The following is a 21,875-nucleotide window of genomic DNA, read 5'->3' as shown; positions in this document are numbered from 1 at the left end:
TGAGCTTTTCCAGCAACTTTGTTTTTGTTCCTGATTTACAGCATCTGCAGTTCTTTTGGTTTTTATTGACTATACCTCACATTGAGACTTTTCTGAGAAATATGACAAGATGCCAGAAATAGAAAATTTCTTTCCTCCTTTCTGGTTGCATATACATCTACAACAACCAAATTGTTGCCTTTCCTGACTCAGACCAGAAACTATTATCAGACAAAATTAATTAGGCAAGAATTATCTAATAGGCAAAAGTCATCCCCAGCTTGTTTTCACCAATACCAACCATCTCCTCAAATTTTAATCTGTATCTGTCGCCTTCAATTCCAGCATGTACAAAGAGCTAATAGAAAGATTTGTTCTCAAGTTAAGGTCACTCATTTAATGATCTCCATTGGTCTGCCCTTCTCAATAAAAGATAGCTTCTCAGTAAATATATCCCCAAGATGAAAGTGCGAAGCATAATGGTAACTTGAAAGAGATCTTACCTAATGAGATTTACTTATTCCAGAGAAACATGATGTATTTACTCTCTATTCTTTCCTCTTGTTGGTTGCTGTAAAACATTGCAGCAGCAGAATCCAGCATGTAAAGTTTTTTTTTCTCTCTATCTTGTAACAAAAATTCAGCTTGATGGATAAGACTTGTCTGTCATCAGTGCGGTGTTTGCTGAGATGTAGGGAACAGAGAGTGGAATTATTGGATAATGTTGAGAAATTGCAACAGGTAGATTAGATGAATATGCAAAGCTCTAGTGGATAGAGTTATTGTTCATTTATGGGATCTGGGCATCATTGGCAATGCAAGCATTTACAGCCCATACCTAATTACTGTTGAGAAGGTGATGATGAGCTGCCACTTTCTTAGAGTCATAGAACCGGAGAGGAGTACAGCATGGAAACAGGCCCTTCAGCCCGACTCATCCATGCCAACAGGTTTCCTAAACTAAACTAGTCCCATTTGACTGTTGTTGGTCCATATCCCTCTAAACCTTTTCTATACAGATATTTGTCCAAATGACTTCTAAATATTATAATTGTACCTGGTAGTTAAATGAAGTATTGATCAAATGGGCTATTTTGTTTGGGCTAAATAGTGTTGAGTCTTTAGAGTGTTGTTTAAGCTACACTCCTCAAGGCAAGTGGGGAGTATTACACACACTCCTGCCTTGTAAATTGTATATCCTGGATAGACTTTGGAGAGTCAGGAGCTCAGTTACACACTGCAGAATCATTAACCTCTGAACTAGCTTTTTGCCATGACATTTATATTTCAATTTCAGGTCAACATTGAACTCCAGGATACTGTTGGTGGTCTCAGCAATGAGAATGTTGTTGACTATAAAAGGGAGGTGCTTAAATTCTCTCTTGACAACGATGGTCATAGTTTGGAACTTATGTGGTGTAAGTGTTGCTTGCCACTTATCAATTGAAGCTTGAATGTTGTCCAGGTCTTGCTGCATGGGAACAAAGAATACTTCATTATATGAGAAGGTAAAAATAAAATTGAATATTATGCAATAGTCTGTGAACACCCCACCAACAGCTTCATGACTGCAAAAAGATGATTGATGGAGCATTGAAAATGGTTCCTTGAGGCTATTGCCACATGAAACACATGTCCTGAGGCTGAAGTGATTGACTTCTAACCATCCTCCTTCATACTAGATGTAACTCCAGTGTTTGGAAAGTTATCTCCCTATTTCAATTCTCAATTTTACTTTGACTACTTGATGCCACAACGGAAAATGTTGCCGAGGTAATGACATTAAGTCTCACCTTCCTTGTTGTATTCAGCAAATTTATCTCAGCCAGGTGTGGCTTCGAGCAGAAAAGTCCAGTTAAATTTAAATGAAGCATCAATAGGGATAATGAAAAGGTAAAAACACTTTATAATTGCAAGGCTTTATAATCACTGTGCATCTCAAGATTCTAAGCAATCAATTAAATATTTTTGATGTACCTTCTCCGGTAGTTTCTCAGGATTGAGGGTAACTTGTTTTCACTCTAGTTCAACAGCTTTTGGCTGATAGGTACAATCATTAAACTTCACACTCTTCACATGCAGTTCAGATTGTACTCGGGGATTGGTGAGATGGGTAGTTTGGAGATTCGTGCACTCCTTCCTCACCTTGTCTTCACCTCTTCCTGAGGAAGTTTCTCAATATATCCAGAACTCTCCTGGATGAACTTTGCCTATTTTGGTTGGTCAGAAGCCAGAAGTCTCATGATTTGGCTCAGATGTTTGGCTTCTTCAGGAATGCTTTGAGAACATCACTAAAACATTTCTTCAGTACTAATAGTCTCCTCCCAGGACTGGAGTTCCAAGCAGATCAATTAATTTGGAAGTCTGGTGTCAGGCATATAAATTATATGATCTCAACAACAGAGCTGGTTTTGAATGATTAACATTTCAATTCTGAACCAAAGATGCTGCCGTTGAAGAATCTGGTAAGACATCTCTGGTGGTACTTTTCCAGTGCTTTGAGCTTCCTGCTGTCGATTTTTCATGTCCACGAAGCATATAAAGGAGCAGGAATCACTGTTGCCTGGTATGCCAGTCATCAAATAACTTTTCCTTAGTCAGTTGAAAACGCAGTCAGCATACAAGGTGGAGATATATTGACATCTATGTTTGCCTTTATTGAGAGGAAGTCTCAACATACCTATTTTCAGGATCCCACCATTGATTGTGCTGTAAGCTGAACTGGGCACCACATTTTAGGAAGGATATATTGGCCTTGGAGGGAGTACAAGGTTTACAAGAATAATACCTGGACTTTGGGGTTAGGCTGTGAAGAGAGATCATGCAAACTGGGCTTTGTTTTCTCTAGCGTCTAGAAGGTTACGGCATGTTCTGATTGAAGACTTCAAGATATTAACAGGAAACGACAGGGTAAATAAAGGTAAAATATTTTCCACTGGTTGGAGATTCTTGCACCAGATGGCATAATCTAAAAATTAAGGCCAGATCATTCAGGAGAGATGTCAGGAAGCAGTTCTACATGTAAAGGTTGGAAGATATTTGGAACTCTCTTCCACAAATGGCAATGGATGTTGGATCAGTTGTCATTTTTTAATTTGAGATGGGTAATTACTTGTTCAGCAAAAGCATTAAAAGATATAGGACAAAGGCAGGTACCTGGAGCTAGGCCACAGATCAGCCATGATCTTATTGAATGGCAGAACAGGCTCGGGAGGCTGAATGGCCTACTCCTGACCCTACATTCCTCATTGATAGGAGGAGGTGTTGTACTGTGAGAGCAGATTGGAAGAAGACCTTAGTTTTCAAAGTGTTTAGTAAAAGGCTCATTTTCTTGTATGTTTCAGAGACAGTGAGCAATGACTTTGAACACAGTTTCTGAGTGAGCAGACACACATGCATCATCTGCGTAGTGTATGACTGAGTACAGGGAGTAATCATATTTGAAGTATAGGAAGTATGACAGCTGACTTTACATGGCAAGTTCCCACGAACTGCACTATAGTAATACTCAGACAATCTGTTTTTGTGATTATGATTGAGGGACAAATATTGGCCAAAGTACTGGAGATAACAGTTTTACTTTCAATGTAATGTTATAGAATCTTTTGCATTCACTCGAGAATTGGATAGATAGTTTAATGCTTTAACCAAAAGAATGAATCTCTAATAATTCTGGGGTGGCCTATCAGTCTTGACTTTTATGGAGTGAATTCTCAAGCTTCTGACTCATAGGACAGTATAATACAAACTGAGATAACAAGGTGTAGAGCTGGATGAACACAGCAGGCCAAGCAGCATCAGAGGAGCAGGAAAGCTGACGTTTCAGGCCTAGACCCTTCATTTCTGAGGAATTTGTTGATGATTTAGAGTAGACCAATGAAGAGGAAAGAACAGCCAGATTGGGTTTGTACTGCGTTTTTGTAGTCAGGATATACCCAGTAAATTTGTCATTCTTTGGAGTAGCTGCCAATATTATAGCCCTAAAAGAACAGCTTTGCTGGATACTCTTCTAAAGCACCCAGATTTTGTCACAGACCCGTAACTTTTGCTTTGTCCAGTGTGCTATTACAGAGCGAGCTGAATTGGCTGAACACTGTGAGGATGAGGGTGTTAGGAGGAGGCCAAGATGAAGGTCCATCATTCAGCACTTTTGGCTGAAGATGATGCAACTCCTTCGGCCTTGTCTTTCTAACTAATGTACCGCGCGTTCTACCATCATTGAGAATCAGGATGTTGATGGAGTTGTTTTTTATTTAAATTCCTTCGCTGGATGTGGATCATAGAATCCCTACAGTGTGGAAGCAGGCCATTTGGCCCATCAAGTCCACACTGTCCCTCCGAAGAGAATCCTACCCAGACTCACCCCTACCCTATCCCTGTATTTCCCACTCTAGACACTATGGGCAATTTAGCATGGCCAATCCACCTAATCTTTGGACTGTGGGAGGAAGCTAGAGCACCCGTAGGAAACCCACACAGACACGGGGACAATGTGCAAACTCCACACAGACAGTCACCCAAGGCTGGAATCGAACCCAGGTCCCTGGCATGGCAAGGCAGCAATGCTAACCATTGAGCCACCATGCCGCTCATGTTTATGGCTCAGCCAGTATTTGCTGTTCATTCTTAATAGCCCAAAGGGCAGCAGTTAGAGTCATAGAGCTGTACAGTACCTATAGAGAAACAGACCCTTCTGTCCAACTCGTCCATTCTGATCAGATAGCCTAAATTAATCGAGTCCCATTTGTCAGCATTCGGCCCTTTAAACCCTTTCTATTCATGTACTCATCATGTACTTAAATGTTGTAATTGTACACACCTATACCACTTCCTCTGGCAGCTCATTCCATGCACACACTACCCATCCACTACCCTTTGTTCCAGCCACCTCGTGCCACTCACATGACACATTAACTAGAAATCTTTAAATAACATGGAATGCTAGAATAAATAAGAAAAGCAATTCTCAGTGTCCAGGGATGCATCAGTTTGGTGCATTAGCCATGGGAAACAGAGAATTAGGGGGGTGGGTCTGGATCGGATGATCTTCGGAGGGTGAGTGTTGACTTGCTGGGCTGAATGGCCTGTTTTCACACTATGGGAATTCTATGATTCCCAGGAATATCCTCCCTAAGTACAGTGGTAATGTTATCTCTAATCCAAAACACCACAACACCTCCTCTCTTGCCCACACCCCACCCCCCCATTCTGTCCTTCCTATAGCATCTGTATCCTGGAACATTAAGCTGCCAGTCCTGTCCATCCCTGAGCCAGGTCTCTGTAATTGCGTTGATACCCCTATCCCATGTTCCCACCCATGCCCTGAGCTCATCTGTCTTACCTATTAGGCCTCTTGCATTGAAATAAATGCAGTTAATTTATCATGTAGAGCTAAATCCCTTCCAGACTCAACCTGCACCCCCTCCCAACCCTGGACTCCTGCCCTAACGTGACCCACCTAATCCACAACCACCCTCCAGACCTGACAACCCCTCACCCAATCCAACTCCCTCTCCTATGCAATCTAAGGCCTCACTCACTTAATTGTCACCCCACCCAAGCACCACTTTAGCACCATCCACTACCCTTTGTTCCAGCCACCTCATGCCACTCACCATGACACATTAACTAGAAATCTTTAAATAACATGGAATGCTGGAATAAATAAGAAAAGCAATTCTCAGTGGCCCTGAATCTTATAAAGAAATCTTGAAAATCGTTACACAATGTTAATTAATCAATAATAACACTAAATGTTTTAAAGGTGCAGAAGAAAAGCTTGGTCATATTAAACAATGCTACAGAATTTTCATTGAATTCACATTTCAATTTAAATCCAGGTGCTGTCTTCTGCTCTCAGTAAGGGGCATTCCCAAATTCTCTAGCTTCACTGGGGATATGGGTTTACCTCTCTTGCACTGCGTAACGACCAAACCAGCAGGCTGTGATCAAGGTATCTGAGACAGGGCAGGTTTGCAAGTTTAGATGTAAAAAACACACAGAAGTAGGTGGGCATCTTTTATATGATTACCATCAGGCAGATCTATTCTTACAGTAATCAGAAGTTTATACTTACGGCAGTATTATTAGCTGCAGCAGAATGTACTGTTGTGGTGCTAAGGCACACCTCTATGCCTGTCAGGTTGAAATGTTTAGTTTCTTAATAAACAAATCTTTAGGCTAATCAGATTTTAATTGTTTGTTTTCATCTGACACAATCAAATGAATATTTCCCAATCAGAGTTTAACTTTTCTCCAAATGACATCACAGGTGGAAGGTGTATGGCTTTCTCTGTTTCTCAATGCGCTGTTTGCTTGTGTGTATTGCTGTGCACTCCATTAGGATGGAGTTTCTGGCTCAATGATGCAAATTAGAAACAGTCAGGATTCCATCAGTGATTTAAGAGACAATCCACTTTGCACTTTCCTCTGGTTTTAACTTAACTCCTCAAGCCAACATTCAATCATAGGCGGACATTAAAATCGAATGCTTTCCGATATTTTTTCTTTTTTCCTTCCACAACAGCTAACAGGTACTGCGGTTTTCTCAGAATCCCTAATATTGAACAAGCTGTGATCAGTGTAATTGGAACAGACTCAAGATCAAACCCCACCACTTGCTGATCTGATTATTTACTTCGGACAATGTTAATTACCAAATTTGCTAATCTTTTAATCTACCATTAGCACTGCTAGCTTCACAGCGCCAGGGACCCAGGTTTGATTCCAGTCTTGGGTGACTGTTTGTGTGGAGTTTGCACATTCTCCCTGTGTCTGTGCGGGTTTCCTTTGGGTGCTCCGGTTTCCTCCTACAGTCCAAAGATGTGCAGGTTAGGTGGATTGGCCATTTTAAATTACCCATGGTGTTCAGAGACGTGCAAGTTAAATGGATTAGCCATGGGAAATACAGGGTTACAGGGATAGGGTATGGGGCTGGGTCTGGGTGGGATGTTCTTTGGAGGGTTAGTGTGGACTCAATGGGCCAAATGGCCTGATTCCATACTGTAGGGATTCTATTGAGTCATGGTGTTACCTGATGAGACTAAGGTCTCAAACTTAGTGAAATATCAAAAGTTTGCATGTAATTATTTGTATACTTATTAAACAATTACCTGAACAATTTGTCCTCTAATCACCAGGATAGGTAATTTTTTTCTTCAAACATCTGTTCCAATTTTATCCCAAGTTTTATCAAGTATTTCAATATAATTTTCATCACTTTGAGGCAATTTCACTGAATAGGAACTTTAATTACCCAAGTAGCTTTAAAGAATTGACATGGTTAAATTAGTCTCAAAATTTTCAATGTTAAGTCCAGATTTTTTTTTTATATATATGCACTCTTTTTAAAAATAGTACCTCAAGTAATGAATGGTGCTTGTAAAATAAAATGTAAAATTATGTTATTCATATATGAATGATTATGAAGTTGATTTGTATGAAATGTGCCCACTTCATATTCTAACTGAAATGGGACAAGGCATAAGGCCCATTCTGCCCTTGGGAGGTCCATTGGTCACTGAAAGCTTTCAAAGCAGTAGTGTGTGTTCACTTTAACAAGCTATCTACTTTTACGCTATGTTGACTGGATTTTTTTTGTGCCTTCCAAAACCTGTAAAAGAAAAGGAGGGAAGAGAGGCTGAACCCATCTGAAAGGATATTTACTTCTTTGCCCGGAGAAGCAGATGTGTAAACCTCACCTTGTCACCTCTACAATCCCAGTTGGCAATCTCCATGGTCACTAGCCTCAATGATCATCAACCCCAGTCTCCTTTTTGAACTCTGGCTTTTTCCCAGTAATACTCCAGTGCTTCTCCTCATTTCCTCATCTCCACCCTCATTCTCAACTTCTGTAGTAATTCATTCTCCTGTAAACGATCCCCCTGCCCCCACCCCACCCACCACAATTCTGTACCCACTCATGCAAACTCTATCCAACAGCTACTAAATCTAAGTGTTCCAAGGCTGTGGTCTTGTATAAAATATATACATCATGCTAGCCAACCTTCCATTCATTCACTCCATCTGTACTTCTCGCTGCCTGGGAAGGCAGCCAATGTAATCAAAGATCCCTCCCACCCCGATTATAATCACTTCCAACCTCTTCTGTTGGACAGAAGATATAAAAGCTTAAACAAGTGTACTAACAGATTCAAGAACAGCTTCTTCCCCACTGTTATCAAACTTCTGAATGGACCTCTCAAATTGTAAATTTAATGTTGATCCCGCTCTCTGTGCGCCTTTTCTGCAGCCATAACATTGTATTCTTTGCTCTGTTCTATTACCCTAATGCACTTTGTATGGTATGATCTGCCTGTACTGTACGCAAAACAAAACTTTTTCACTGTATCTAGGTACATGTGATGATAATAAATCAAATCAAATCAAAGCAATGGGATTTCTCTATCAGACAGGAATAAAGCCTACTGATTAAGTTGGCTTAGAATCATAGAATAGAATCCTTACAGTGCAGAAAGAGATCATTTGGCTTATCAAGTCTGAACCAGCCTTCCAAAGAGCGCCCCACCCAAACCCAGCCTCTACTCTATCCCACATTTATCATTGCTAATCCAAATACACGTACATCCCTGGACACAATGGGGTAATTTAGTATGACCAATCTACCTAACCTGCTCATCTTTGGACTGTGGGAGGAAACTGGAGCGCCTGGAGGATACCAATACAGACAAGGGGAGAGCATACAAACTCCACACAGACAGTCACCCAAGGCTGGAATCAAAACTGGATCTCTAGCTTGCAGGTAAATAATTTGTTTAGAAACCAATATATATGTTACAGACTAAAAACTCCATAACATTGCTGGTAGATCTGACTTCAGTCATTCCCAATTAAATTTCATTCCTTTGCACTAATAGCAATGGTAAGAACTAAAAATGGAAATCTGAAACAAAATCAAAAAAAGTGCTGGAGAAACTCAGCAGGTCTGGTGGCATCTGTGGAGAGAAAGCAGAGTTAATGTTCCAAGTTTTGTGGCCCTTCTTAATTGAGATTTAAAACTGAATTTAATAATGAATATGTTGATCAGAGTGAAATGTGCCTGATTACAGCTCCTGAATTTGGTATCTAGCAGGAAACTGTGAAACTTAGCAAATCAATGTATGATTTTAACCTTTGCAATTAAAAATCACTGCCCATCAATGTCTGGTGAAAGCATCAGATTTCAGGATTAATTTTACACTGGGCATGTGGGATCATCTTGAGTGGCAAAAATAGCCTCTTTATTGAGCATCCGCAGTGGCACAGTTCAAGGCAGTGATGGAATCTACAGTACAGTTTTACAGTAGCCTCTTTACACACAGATTTTACATACATTAAAATGTTAGCACTATGGTGTCACATAGTTGTATCTATTGTACACAGGTTTGTGTGACATCTGTCCTGGGGAATTAGGAGATGGTTTAAGCACTTGCTAAATGCTGGCTGTTACTCCTGATGGGATTAGAATGCCTGTCCGATCTGAGCTTGCTTAATTAAGAAGTATTAGTCCTTTTGTTTTTAAAGTTAGTAATGTTAGTAAAAATACTAGACCTATATGACCGAAGTAAGTGAGAAATTATATGTTTACTAAATAAAAGTACAGAGGGTATTAAACTGATCTCCTGCAGTTGGGTGATGAAATTTTATTTACTATTGCTGGTTTGGACATTCTTACACATTCATTCATGCAGTTTTACGGAAGCACAGTTTTGATTGTAAGTTTCTTAAAGGGGGTAGCGGCCCTATGTAATGTGTATTTAAAAAGTATAAATCCATACGTTAGTACAAGATGGTAATCTTAAATAAAAGTTGTACAGTGTTATAGAAATAGGCAGTGTATAAGGTAATTTCAAAGACAGAAAAAGCAGCAGACTGTGGGACATACTGGTGTGGGAAACTGATATCCTGCAGCCTATTCAGGTCCTGATCCATGGTTATTAATGGCTAAATTAATATTATAATCTTTCCATAGTTTTGAGTGCGTTATGGAGATACGATGGGGGAAATGGCATTGTTCTGAGTATGTTACAGTATTAACACCTATTCAGGGGCAGCCTTTGATACAGAAACAGGTCTAAACACTGCTTGCAACATGGGGATGATAAGAATTGAAAGGTGTAAAGAAACAGTAATGGATTGGAAGGGATGTTTAATTTAGTTTAACTTGTAAGAGTAAAATATACCACAAAAATGCAGTTTTATGACTGAATGAGTGGAAACGGGCTATAGTAAACACAGGGCACTTGTGAGTGAGTTAGTAAAAAGAATCATAATACAATATCTCACAGGGACACAGGATGATTTATTTGGATTGCCCATCTGCAACATGGTGTTGATAAAGGGTGTATTAACAAGATAATAATACTTCCTTGGCAGCTTTGACCCTGGTGTGATTATGATTTGTAGCTTGATATTGACTGTGTTAAGCAATAACTAGTGTGGTTCGGGAACACCACACTGGCATGGCAGTCTCTGTCACAATAGCTGTAGATGAAGACAGTCACCTGAGGACAAATGGGATTCACTGGCTCCTATTTTCTCTGAACTTTATTCTTGGCCAGCTGAGGTTTCCATTTCTCCTTACTATCCAATGTGCCTCATAAATGTCTGCATTGACACCTCCCAACTTCAAACCATTTTGTGCAAGATGAGTGTCCTTTTAGTAGAGCTGGTTTAGTTGGTTAAAGCGCCTGTCTAGTAAACAGGAGGCAAAAACAGAAGTTGCTGGAAAAGCTCAGCAGGTCTGGCAGCATCTGTAAAGAAAAAATCAGAGTTAACATTTCAGGTCCAGTGATCCTTCCTCAGAACTGTTCTTATTTTGTTTTTGTTCCTGTTTTGTTTCTGTTCCTGCTTTACAGCATCCACAGTTCTTTTGGTTTTTATTTAATAAACAGGAGATCCTGGGTTGTTCAAATCCCAGCAGTGCCTGTACCTTACATTGGGCGGCACGGTGGCTCAGTGGTGACTAACACTGCTGGTTAACACTGCTGCCTCACAGCACTAGGGACCTGTGTTCAATTCCAGCCTTGGGCAACTGTCTGTGTGGAGTTTACACATTCTCCCTGTGTCTGTGTGGGTTTCTGCCAGGTGCTCTGGTTCCTTCCCACAGTCCAAAGATGTGAAAGTTAGGTGGATTGGCCATGCTAAATTGTCTAGGGATCTGTAGGTTAAGTGGTTTAACCATGGGAAAAGTAGGGCTACAGTGTAGGTGTGAGTCGATGTTGACTTGTTGGGCCGAATGGCCTGTCTCCACACTGTATGGATTCTATGATTCTATGAATAGCTGGTGAGGAGGTCATGACCTAGTTGCCAATTCACCATTTAGAAGATATTTGGGTGAATGATGGCTGTATACCTGATGAACCAGCATTAGAGGCATTTGCTTAGTCATGAGTGTACGCTTTTAGAAGAAGGATGATCAAAGGTGAGAGGAGAAAGATTTAAAAAAGACATGAGGGGCAATTTTATTTTACAAAGAGTGGTTTGTGTGCGGAATGAACTTCTAGAGGAAGTGGTGGATATGGATGCAGTTAAAATGTTTAAAGACATTTGGAGAAGTACATGAATAAGAAATGTTTTGAGGGTTATGGGCTAAGTGTAGGCAGGTGGGACTAGTTTAGTTTGGGATTATGGTTGGCGCAGACTAGTTGGACTGAAGGTTTGTTTCTGCGCTGTATGACTCTATGACTCTATAAATGTGAGTTGATGACCTAGCCTTGTCAAGGGATGCCAGGGATGAGAAAGCAAGATAGAAACTGTTCAACTCAATGTGGAGCTGGAGGAACACAGCAGGTCAGGCAGCATCAGAGGAGCAGGAAAGTTGATGTTTCTGAAGAAGGGTCCTGAACCGAAACATCAACTTTCCAGCTCCTCTGATGTTGCCTGGCCTGCTGTGTTCCTCCAGCTCCACACTGTGTTGAACAGTTTGTGCCTTGCTCTCTCATCCCTGACATCCCTTGATTCCACTGATACTGAGAGTACTTTTTAATCCACAGATATGTTTCAATATGTGGTTTGACAATTCAATATAAACTTTTAATGAAAGCAAGTGATGGTATGATCATTGCATATGGAAGAACAGTAACTTTACTGAGAAAATTAAACTGCAAGTGTATTAAGCCTATGTCCTCAGTACACAATCATTTCAAACTAATTCACAGACCGGCAAACCCTATATTCAGCACACCCTGCATTCTCACAGTGTAATCTTCTGTCAGTTTTTGCATTTTTACCTCTAATTAGAAATATGCCCAATCAATACGAATATTATTTAAACAGAGTACAAATTAAGAACAAATCTACAGAAACCATTAAGCATATTTGTTTTGATTTCCATTGCTAGGACTGTAGTCTGCCAACGTAATCGAATCATGAATGTTTGTGTATTGGTTTGATTTTTATTCCTTCTATTTTAGAGAAGCAGTCCTTTGTGCAATTCATTGCTGTACGTGACCAAAGACCACTTCTAAAAGGTAATATCATTTTATAACAACTAATAATGATTAACATTAATATTTAATATGTTATTAATAGTAAGTGGAAATGATGTAATTGTGTCCAGTTATTGTCTGCGGAATTCACCACTCTGTCATATTTATGGATTGTTAGTGAACGATTGTCTGAAGTATATGCACGAAAGGCCACAGTCAACCTGTCGAGTTGAGCGAAGATCTGTTTCCAATGAAAACAGTAAACGTAAGTGTAAATATTGAATTATATCTCATAGCTGTTTGGTTTGGAGTTCGATTTAAAAGCATCTGCCTTGCTTTTGCCTCTGGTGATGCACTGTGAGGTCTAGCCTAGGAAGAAGTCCTGTGAAAACAGGAGTTAGAAACAGTTTGCCTTTCAGCTTGGGATTTCCTGTTCTCCTGGCTCAATGTACAGTTAGGATTTTAGAAGGAGAGGGTGTGTCTGTGAGTAATCTTTGTATTTACACATGCGCTCACCCCTATCTTTCTCCATACAGACCTACCTCATGACTCATGCCCTCTGACCCCTGGAAGGCTAAGTGCAGCAGTCCTTTATCACGCAGGATGAAAAAAAATTACTGTCCCCAAGAACATAGGTTTGTCTCTGGCACATAAGTTACATAAACTATTCTAGCCATCTTTCTGCTCATTTCTCATACCGACAGGGCCATAAACACATAAGCATCACATCATTCCACACACTCATATGTAACTTTGGTCAATCTCTTTGGCACATCACTTATAGGAAGATCAGCAGATGACATATATTCAGTCATGTCGCCTTCTCTTGTGATACAACCACATAAGACATAGGAGCAAAAATTAGCCATTCAGCCCATGGTGTCTGCTCTGCCATTCAATCATGGCTGATACGGTTCTCAACACCATTCTCCTAATTTCTTCCCATAACCCTTGATCCCCTTGACAATAAAGAACCTATCTGTCCCCGTCTTAAAAATACTCAATGACATGGCCTCCACAGCCTTCTGTGGCAATGAATTCCATAGATTCACTACTCTCTGGCTGAAGAAGTTTCTCCTTATCTCCGTGCTAAAGAGGCCTTCCCTTTACTCCACGGCTGTGCCCTCAGGTCCTAGTCTCTCCTACCAATGAAAACATCTTCTCAACATCCACCCTGTCCAAGCCATTCAGTACGCTGTATGGTGTGTGTGTCCAGCGTGTGCATTTTGGTGTATGTGTGTCCAGAGAGTGTCTAGTGAACTGTGCATTTATACAGTCTTAGCCTCCTTTTAGTTTTTAGAGCTTTGCAATTTAAAACTAACCAGAAGCAAATCTTCAGTTTTAGACAAGATTAAAAGTTGTTTTGTTACAGAAATACTTCTTACAGGTTATTCAGTAAAATAAATGATTTTACTTAGAAAATAGAATACCGATACAAAGATTAAAAGTTGACACAGACAAAAGATGCTTATAAATATGAAAATAATTTCAGTCAATTCTCATTGCTGGCTTTTTACTTGGTTGAAGATTCTCTTTCAAAGAGAGGCGGTTGAAAATTTGAAGTCAAATTCAGCAGCTGTGATGGCTTCTGTAATTGAATAGTTGAAAGTTTCTCCCACAGGTGAACTGAGCAGAACAGGTTCTGAGTGGGAGTGCAGCCTCCTATAATTTAGTTTTATCACACTGCTGGTATTGGTGCTTGATAGCCTGGTTCAGTACAGCCGTTCTTCATTGTTTTGACTTTATCGCTTCTCCTCATTAAGAAGCGTGTCTCCAATGCTGACTCTCGGGGCTTTTCTCTTAGGCTATGAGAAACTATTTGAAACATAACCCTATCTGATACACATCAAACTTAAGATGCCTACTATTTTAACATTTGATGAATTGCTATTCCATAAAGTAAAGTTAGTAATGCTGAATTCCCTTGACGGGTCCTGTTTCCCTTTGAAACTTTGAATCCTTATACCTTTAAGAATTAATTGTCTTTTCCAAGGGTTGATGAAATTTTAAATGGCTTCATTTTCTGGTTGATTTTTTAAATCTCAAAACTATGATTTAATCATAAAAATATCTTTTTGTACACAAACACAAACACACACACACACACACACACACACACACACACTCAGGCACAATCACAAACGCAGTTGGTTCTCTATAATAGTATATGAAGAAAACAAGCAAACATTGGAGTTTTGCTGTATCCAACAAACAAACCAATGGCATTTCTTACTTGAACCATACTATACTTACATGCATTTAAGGCACGCGAGGGTCCAATAACTGAACAGACCCCCATTTAACTTCAGCGGGAATGTCTCAGTCAGTGGTCTTTCTCCACTGCACCTTGGTGACAGCTGCCCAAGTTTTATCTGTCTTTCTTGCCAGTGAGAATCACTAGGGACAGTGACATGACTCCAAGGAACCATTTTTTAAGTTGCTGTGTCCATTTTATAAAGTCAGATTAGCCTTCTTTATAAAATATATATTATAATCACACGGTCTTGTCATCAGGTTACACTGTATGTGATACCACCTAATAAAGAATGACCTCTAACACATAGCTACATTGCTGCCTACACACATGAGAAATACCTCAATGCCCTTCATTCCTCAATGAAGCGTGGCAATGCAATATTCTCTGAATGAGAGTATCCTTACAATGATGCACTCGATTATCAAGTGAAATGTGAAATTATAGGGGAGGCAGAAGCATAGTGGTAATGTCACTGGATTAGTAATCCAGGTTTATTCTGGGGACGTGGGTTCAAATCTGACCATTATGGTGAAATCTGATTTCAATAAAAATCTAGAAATAAAGATGTGGTGATCAGGTGACCATTGTTGATTGCTATTGAAACTTCTCATTCACTAATGTCCTTTAAGGAAGGAAAGCTGATATCCTTACTTGGTCTGGCCTACTTGTATCACCAGATCTACAGCAATGGGGTTGACACTTAACTGCTCTCTGAAATGGTCCCCAGCAAGCCACTCAGGTCAAGGGGCAATTAGGATTGTGCAATAAATGCATGTGAGCATGCTACCAGCTGATGAGATTGGTGCTGGTTCCATGGATTGAAATTATCAGATGTCCCACCACACCAGTGTGCTTGAGACCTTGATGATCCTGCAGAGCTGTAGAGATATCCTTTTTGATCTCAATTGCTGGAGGCTCTGGACTGACTGACAGATGGGATGAGAGTGCCCTCAGGACAATTGACTGACACTCTTCATCCCTCTCGGTACACCATAACAACTCCCTGTTACCCTGAGAAGGAGCACCTTGTGGGAGATTCAAGTGCCTTGTTCCCCACTTGACTAGCCACTGATTTTTAGATGTCAGAGCAAACAAATGCAGGTTTTCATGCATATGGATCATATGATAGATCTGGCTCTCCATTGGCAGTACCCAACATCTCCATAGAGGAAACCATGCATTCATATGCTACAGTCATGGCAGAATTTACACTTGGATGACCGAGTCCTCCATCTTTACATTACTCCACTGACACCGTTGCTGGATTTTCTCCAATCTGACTCTGCATCTCCAGCTGGCACCCCGTGACCAACCAGAGACCTCTTATTAGCCTTGGACTCAGCATTGATATGGGCATGCGAGTGTAACTGAATTGGTGGAAAATTTGGGAGACAGATGATGGTTTTTTCAAAGCTGGTTCTAGGCCTTCCTTCCTATGGTGATGACCTGTAGTGTAGAGCAACAAGAGAGACATTAACTAAAAACTCAGTCTATCAGAAAACCACAGTTTCACATGCTGGACTCCATAGCTGAACTCTCCTCTGAACTGAACATTCCTTCCCTCACATTATTTAGTTAAAACTCTTCCCTAGAGGTCTAGTGATGGAATTCAACAATACTCAAATCCCTGTCCAGATTTAGTAAAGGTCATACCAATGGTGCAGCCCCTCTCTTCCTCCCATACTAACCTTTTGAGTCATGTATTCAACTCCATGATCTTATTTACTCAATGCCAATTTACTCCTCCTCAGTTGTAATGCAGAGATTATTATCTTTGAGGTTTTGTTTGTTTTAAACTTAGCTGCTCATACCCCCTCAACAGAGACATTCTTATTCCTACCAATGTTGTTGGTACCCATAGGCACCATGGCAACAAGATTCTTCCCCTCCCACTCCTCTCCAGTGCTGAGAAGATGCGCATAACTTTGGTACCATGCAAGGAACATGATCTTTGCGATTCTTGCTATCAGCTATATAGAACAGTTTGCAAACCCTCCCTCCCTCCCTCCCCACATTTATGGCCCCCTGCACCAAGGTCCTGTGAAAATTTGCATCAGGCTTCCTCTCGACCCTGCTCGTCCACAGAAACTGCAAGAACGTTGAACAATATAGATGAAAGCAAGGGCTGAGATTATTCCGCTGCCTCCTTTGGATTCTCTGCTTGCCTGTCTTGTCCCTTCCCTGTCCGTGACCATGAACCAATCTGAACTGCATAACTTAAGGGTGGGGTAGGGGATGGTGACTGCGTCTTGGAGGAAGGTGTCCACATAACATTATCCCTCCCTGATGTATCACAAAACTTGGATTCCAACTCTCAGCTGAAGTTGCTGATGTGGTTGCAACCGATCACACTAGTATCCATCTACATCCATGTACTTTGGCTGCAACTCATCTGCCTTTTTTGTTTCATTTAACCAATTGGCTTTCAAGTTTAGAAATATTACTCAACTATTATCCAAAAGTTGTGGAGTTTAAGTAGTCATTCTATCTATCCTGCCTGGACAGCTATCAGGTTTTGCTATTTTCAACTCCTGATCTTGTACTAACCCTATTTTGTAAAAAGAACAGAATGGCACCTCCTCCCTTATTTCTCTCACTTCCCAAATTCTACAGATAAACACTCACGGAACTGTACAAGTATACTGCACAGAAATAAAAAAGAAAAGTCATTTGACCTGTCCTATCTATTTCAGTCGTTTACTGAACCATACAAACAAATTCCATTGATTCACATGTTTGATTTCAAATGTTTATTTAATTCTCTTTGAAAGATTCAGTAGCCTCAGCCTTAATCACATGCTGTTGTAAAGTGTTCAAGCTCCGATAGCCCTCTACATGAAGGAAATTCTTCTAAACACTTCCTTCACTGCTATGGTCTTGACCAACATTGTTTTTGGGGTTTCCTTTTCTTTAAATATGGTAGCAATTATATATTTCCATTAAAGACATTTAATTCCACAAGATCATCAACCATGTTCAACTTCCATTACTGGAAAATTGTACACATGTACAAGCAATTGAGATATGGATATAAAAGAGACCAAGAGGTTATGTGAACTAAAGTATAACTATCCGCAGTTCCACAGCCACACCAACAAAATACTGAGATGACACAAATTTATTTTTTCATTCGTAGGACATTGGCGTTGCTGGCTGGCCAGCATTTATTGCTCGCCTCTGGTTGCCGTTGAGAAAGTGATAGTGAGCTGCCTTCTTGAAATATTGCAGTCCATGTCTTTTAGGTAGACCCACAATGCCCTTAGGGAGGGAATTCTGGGATTTTAACCCAGCGACAGTGAAGGAACAGCGATATATTTCCAAGTCAGGATAGTGAATGGCTTGGAGGGGAACTTGCAGATCGTGGTGTCCCCATGTATCTCCTGTCCTTGTCCTTCTAGATGGAAATGATTGTGGGCTTGGAAGGTGCTCTATGAGGATCTTTGGTGAATTTCTGCAATGAAGGTGTTTTGTTCATTTGGTTTTCTTTTAGGTTTCAAATTGAGATTGTGAATGTCATGTCCATACCAGCCTCTTTCCAGCTTTACCTTAATCCATACTGTGCTTACCATAATAAAATATATGGGGGTACACTTAGATAAATGAGAAATACTTAGCTCAAAACAATCACTATTTAAATGCCAATTAAATACAGCAACATACCTTCCCTCTTTCTTCTCCTTTTTGCTTCCCTCTCTCTGTAATTGCTTAAAAGCTATTTTATCTCCAACTTTGTTCATTGCTGGCCTCAGGTAATTGGCCTGAAACATCATCAGGTGAAATTTTAAAGTTTTTACTCTTTGGAAGTTTGGTTGACGAATTTTGAGCAAAGGTTTGGGAGGGTTGGCATGGGTTTGGACAGATATTCCACAGGAAACTGGGAAGTATGTGCAATGCTTTTATGGGTTGTTTTTAATCCAGCCACCATATTTGCATCTAACCTGCTGGTTTTCTGGGTGGCTGCAGTGATGACTTGAGTCTATTTTAGTTGAACCGTTTAAAGAGGAACTGTAAAAATGACAGTTGAGAGATTGCGCAGATGGCAGAACAGAGGAAGCAACTGTGGTAATGGATTCTCAAATATAGCAAGGCTGCACCTTGTTTCAAAGGAGCTTCCCTTCTGATGGGAAGGTAAAGGAAATATCATCTCTTCAGAGAGCAAGAAAGCAGAACCGCAGTTCACCGCAGATCTTATACTGATGGATGGAAACCTGACAGTAGTTTAATGACGTTCTGTGGAATGCAACGGTTCAAGAAGGCAATTCACCACCACCTTCCTCAAGGGTAACTAGGGATGGGCAATAAATGCTGACCCAACCAACAGTTGCATGATAGAATTGGGCAATTAAAAGAGAGGCAATGGCCTAGTGGTATTATCGCTGGACTGTTAATCCAGAGACCCAGGTAATATTCTGGGCACCTGGGTTCGAATCCCGCCACAGCAGATGAAGGAATTTGAATTCAAAAATAAATCTGGAATTAAGAGCCTAATGATCATCATGAATCCATTGCTGAATGTCAGGTTCACTAATGTTCTTTAGGGAAGGAAACTGCCATTCTTTCCTGGTCTGGCCAATGTATGACTCCAGATCCACAGCAATGTGGTTGACTCTTAATGCCCTCTGCCCAATTAGAGATGGGCTATAAATGCTGCCTAGCCAACAAATGAATGAATGAATAAAGAAAAAAAAGTGTATATCACCCCAACATTGTATTCCAAAGTCTATTCCAACATATCTGTCCTTATACCAAGTTGCATATGTACCCATCCCTTCCTGTCATCCAATTGAATTGTCAGTTGTTGGTAATGTTACAAGACACATGCAGACAATGTACCAGCTCAGAGACACCCACCTCAACGGGACTACTAAGGCACACATTTGCTTTAGAGTCACATCAGATGTTGTAATCTTATAGTATTTACACATGCACTTTTTAGTCAGAATTATAGTAATCCTGATTCATTTTGCCCTGTTGCAGGTCAAGGAGTGCTAAGACCAATCACAATCTGTCTTCAATTACTCTGACAGAGTGGGTTAATGCACTGTAGAATGAAACACAAACCTGGAATCATCTTCACTTTTCTTAGTTACTTTCAATTAAAAAAGAATATACAACTTGTTGACATCTTAAAACAATTCCCTGATGAGTTTTATTTGCAATTATATTATAGAGGAGACAACCATCCCATGGATTCTAAGTTTGAAAAATGGAAATGCTCTTGTGAAAAAGGACAACAACATCTTGATCAAAGAGGCTGGCTACTTTCTGGTGTACAGTCAGGCAAGTTGATGGTTTGTTATTCTGGGATTTGTGTTTAAACGATTGGCAGAGTTCTTTACTTACTATGTTCTTGAATTTCAAGGTGTGGTATAAGGATAATTCATTTACAATGGGACATTTTATCCAGAGGAGAAAGGCCAATAGTGTTGGCAGTGAACCACGAACTGTGATCCTATTTCGGTGTATCCAAAATATGTCTGCCTGTTGCCCAAATGATTCTTGCTTTACAGCTGGTAAGGATTTAATTTAGAGCTTGCGTTGGCTTGTTCAATTTTTTTTTTCTCTTTTTACACCGTTTCTGACCATCTATTTCTTTTCAATCAGGCATTGCAAACCTTGAAGTGGGGGATGAACTCGAACTAATAATACCACGAATTCAAGCACAAATTGCATTAAAGGGAGATGGGACTTTTTTTGGGGCAATAAAACTGCTTTAACCATTGATTAAGACTGTAGAGGCAAAATGGTGTCTATTGTTTGCAAAAAAAAAGTGAACTAAGAATAGAGACCTGTCAGTATCAGCTTCCTTCCTGGCTTGTGGTCAACATATGGTAAAATATTTCTGTTTCAGAATATCAAAGTGGCTCTGTACAAAAAAGTAATCAAAAGGAACACCTCCAGTTAGAATCAGTAAAATTGTTTCCATAATTTATTTTGTTGTGTTCGATGCCGTATGATGTTAATTGTGTGAAGCCTCCATTACTGCTTCACTATTAAAATAGTTCCACATAATAAAGAAAAGGATGACGACAACTAGGGTAAAATAAATGGCTTGTCCATAATAGAACAATATTACTTTTAATTATGGTGGTCATCAGTGATCTTCAGTATTAGTCAACGGTTCTTTCTCAATAAGACATTAAAAAGGACCAGCTCCACGTATGTTCACAAAGTGAACAATGATGCACAAACTCTTCAATACAGATGTTTGAAAATGTGAATAAAAACCAAGACAACTGGAGATGCTGTAAATCAGAAACGAAAATAGAAATTGCTGGAAAAGCTCAGCAGGTCTGGCAGCATCTGTGGAGAGAAATCAGAGTTAATGTTTCTGGTTGAGCGACCCTTCTTCAATCTCTGCTTTTGTTTTTATTTGAAAATGCAATTGAGTTGTGACATAGAGCTGTGGCATGTCAGAACGAACAAATATTGACCGGGACAAAAATTAAATTCAGCCCATATAGGTGATTGGAATGAGGGCCAGGTGGATCTTATTGACTATGATATCTTTGATTGGCACTGTTGAACCGGGCCAATCAGGGAGCCCTGGCTGACAGATATAAACAGGAGATTTAAGGAGTCTCCTCATTGTCGGGAGTGGCTCTGAGCTGGCTGGACAGAGACCATGGACTGTGCACGTGTAAACAGAGGGTGACTTGGTGACAGGATATCAGCCTCGTGCAATTATTTCAGCCCATAACCTCAGTTCCCATTCTAAAGATATTGTGGAGGAGATTGGATTCTTAATGAAAACAGAAGATATGAGAGAAGCTCAGCAGGACTGGCAGTATCTCTGCAGAGAGAAACAGTTAACTTTTCAAGTCCAGTGCGACTCTTCTTTGGAATTGAAGAATCACGCTGGAGTCAAAACATTAACTCTGTTTCTCCATCCAGAAATGCTGCCAGACCTGCTGAGTTTCTCCAGCACTCTCTTTAACTTTCAGATTTCCAGCATCTGCTTTTATATGTGTTCCTCGTGGTATTTGGCAATGACAAAGCCCTGGAAGTAGACAGTATGCTTTCCCTCTCTCAGCAAGGGACATACAGAACAAATGGCCCACCAACGGAAGAAACTTGGAATAATAAATAATTTCTTAAAAAGTCAAAATTTTCTAAAATTAGTAGGTATTTTTGGTCATGAAAATGTTTGTCACAGAATGATAAATGATTTCTTTGTTTTGGAAAGTATATAAGGGAAATATTGTTCAAGG

The 21,875-nt window shown here is 40.1% G+C and overlaps 1 protein-coding gene across 1 annotated transcript in view; it reads left to right on the top strand.

The window, feature by feature from the left end:
- Nucleotides 1-20,394, top strand: part of LOC109916027 (tumor necrosis factor ligand superfamily member 13B-like) — a 23,857-nt gene extending 3,463 nt beyond the window's left edge. Inside the window, exons 3-7 of the mRNA XM_020515722.2 lie at nt 12,393-12,449; nt 12,586-12,672; nt 19,835-19,944; nt 20,027-20,177; nt 20,269-20,394. Coding sequence (XP_020371311.1) covers nt 12,393-12,449; nt 12,586-12,672; nt 19,835-19,944; nt 20,027-20,177; nt 20,269-20,381 — 518 coding nt within the window. The 3' untranslated portion in view covers nt 20,382-20,394. The remainder of the gene's footprint in view (nt 1-12,392; nt 12,450-12,585; nt 12,673-19,834; nt 19,945-20,026; nt 20,178-20,268) is intronic.
- The last annotated feature ends 1,481 nt before the right edge of the window (nt 20,395-21,875 follow it).

Source organism: Rhincodon typus, chromosome 6 (assembly GCF_021869965.1).
Source record: "Rhincodon typus isolate 14 chromosome 6, sRhiTyp1.1, whole genome shotgun sequence".
Taxonomy (NCBI): domain Eukaryota; kingdom Metazoa; phylum Chordata; class Chondrichthyes; order Orectolobiformes; family Rhincodontidae; genus Rhincodon; species Rhincodon typus.
The sequence above is the reverse complement of the archived record's forward strand: the minus strand, read 5'-3'. Positions and strand labels throughout refer to the sequence as shown.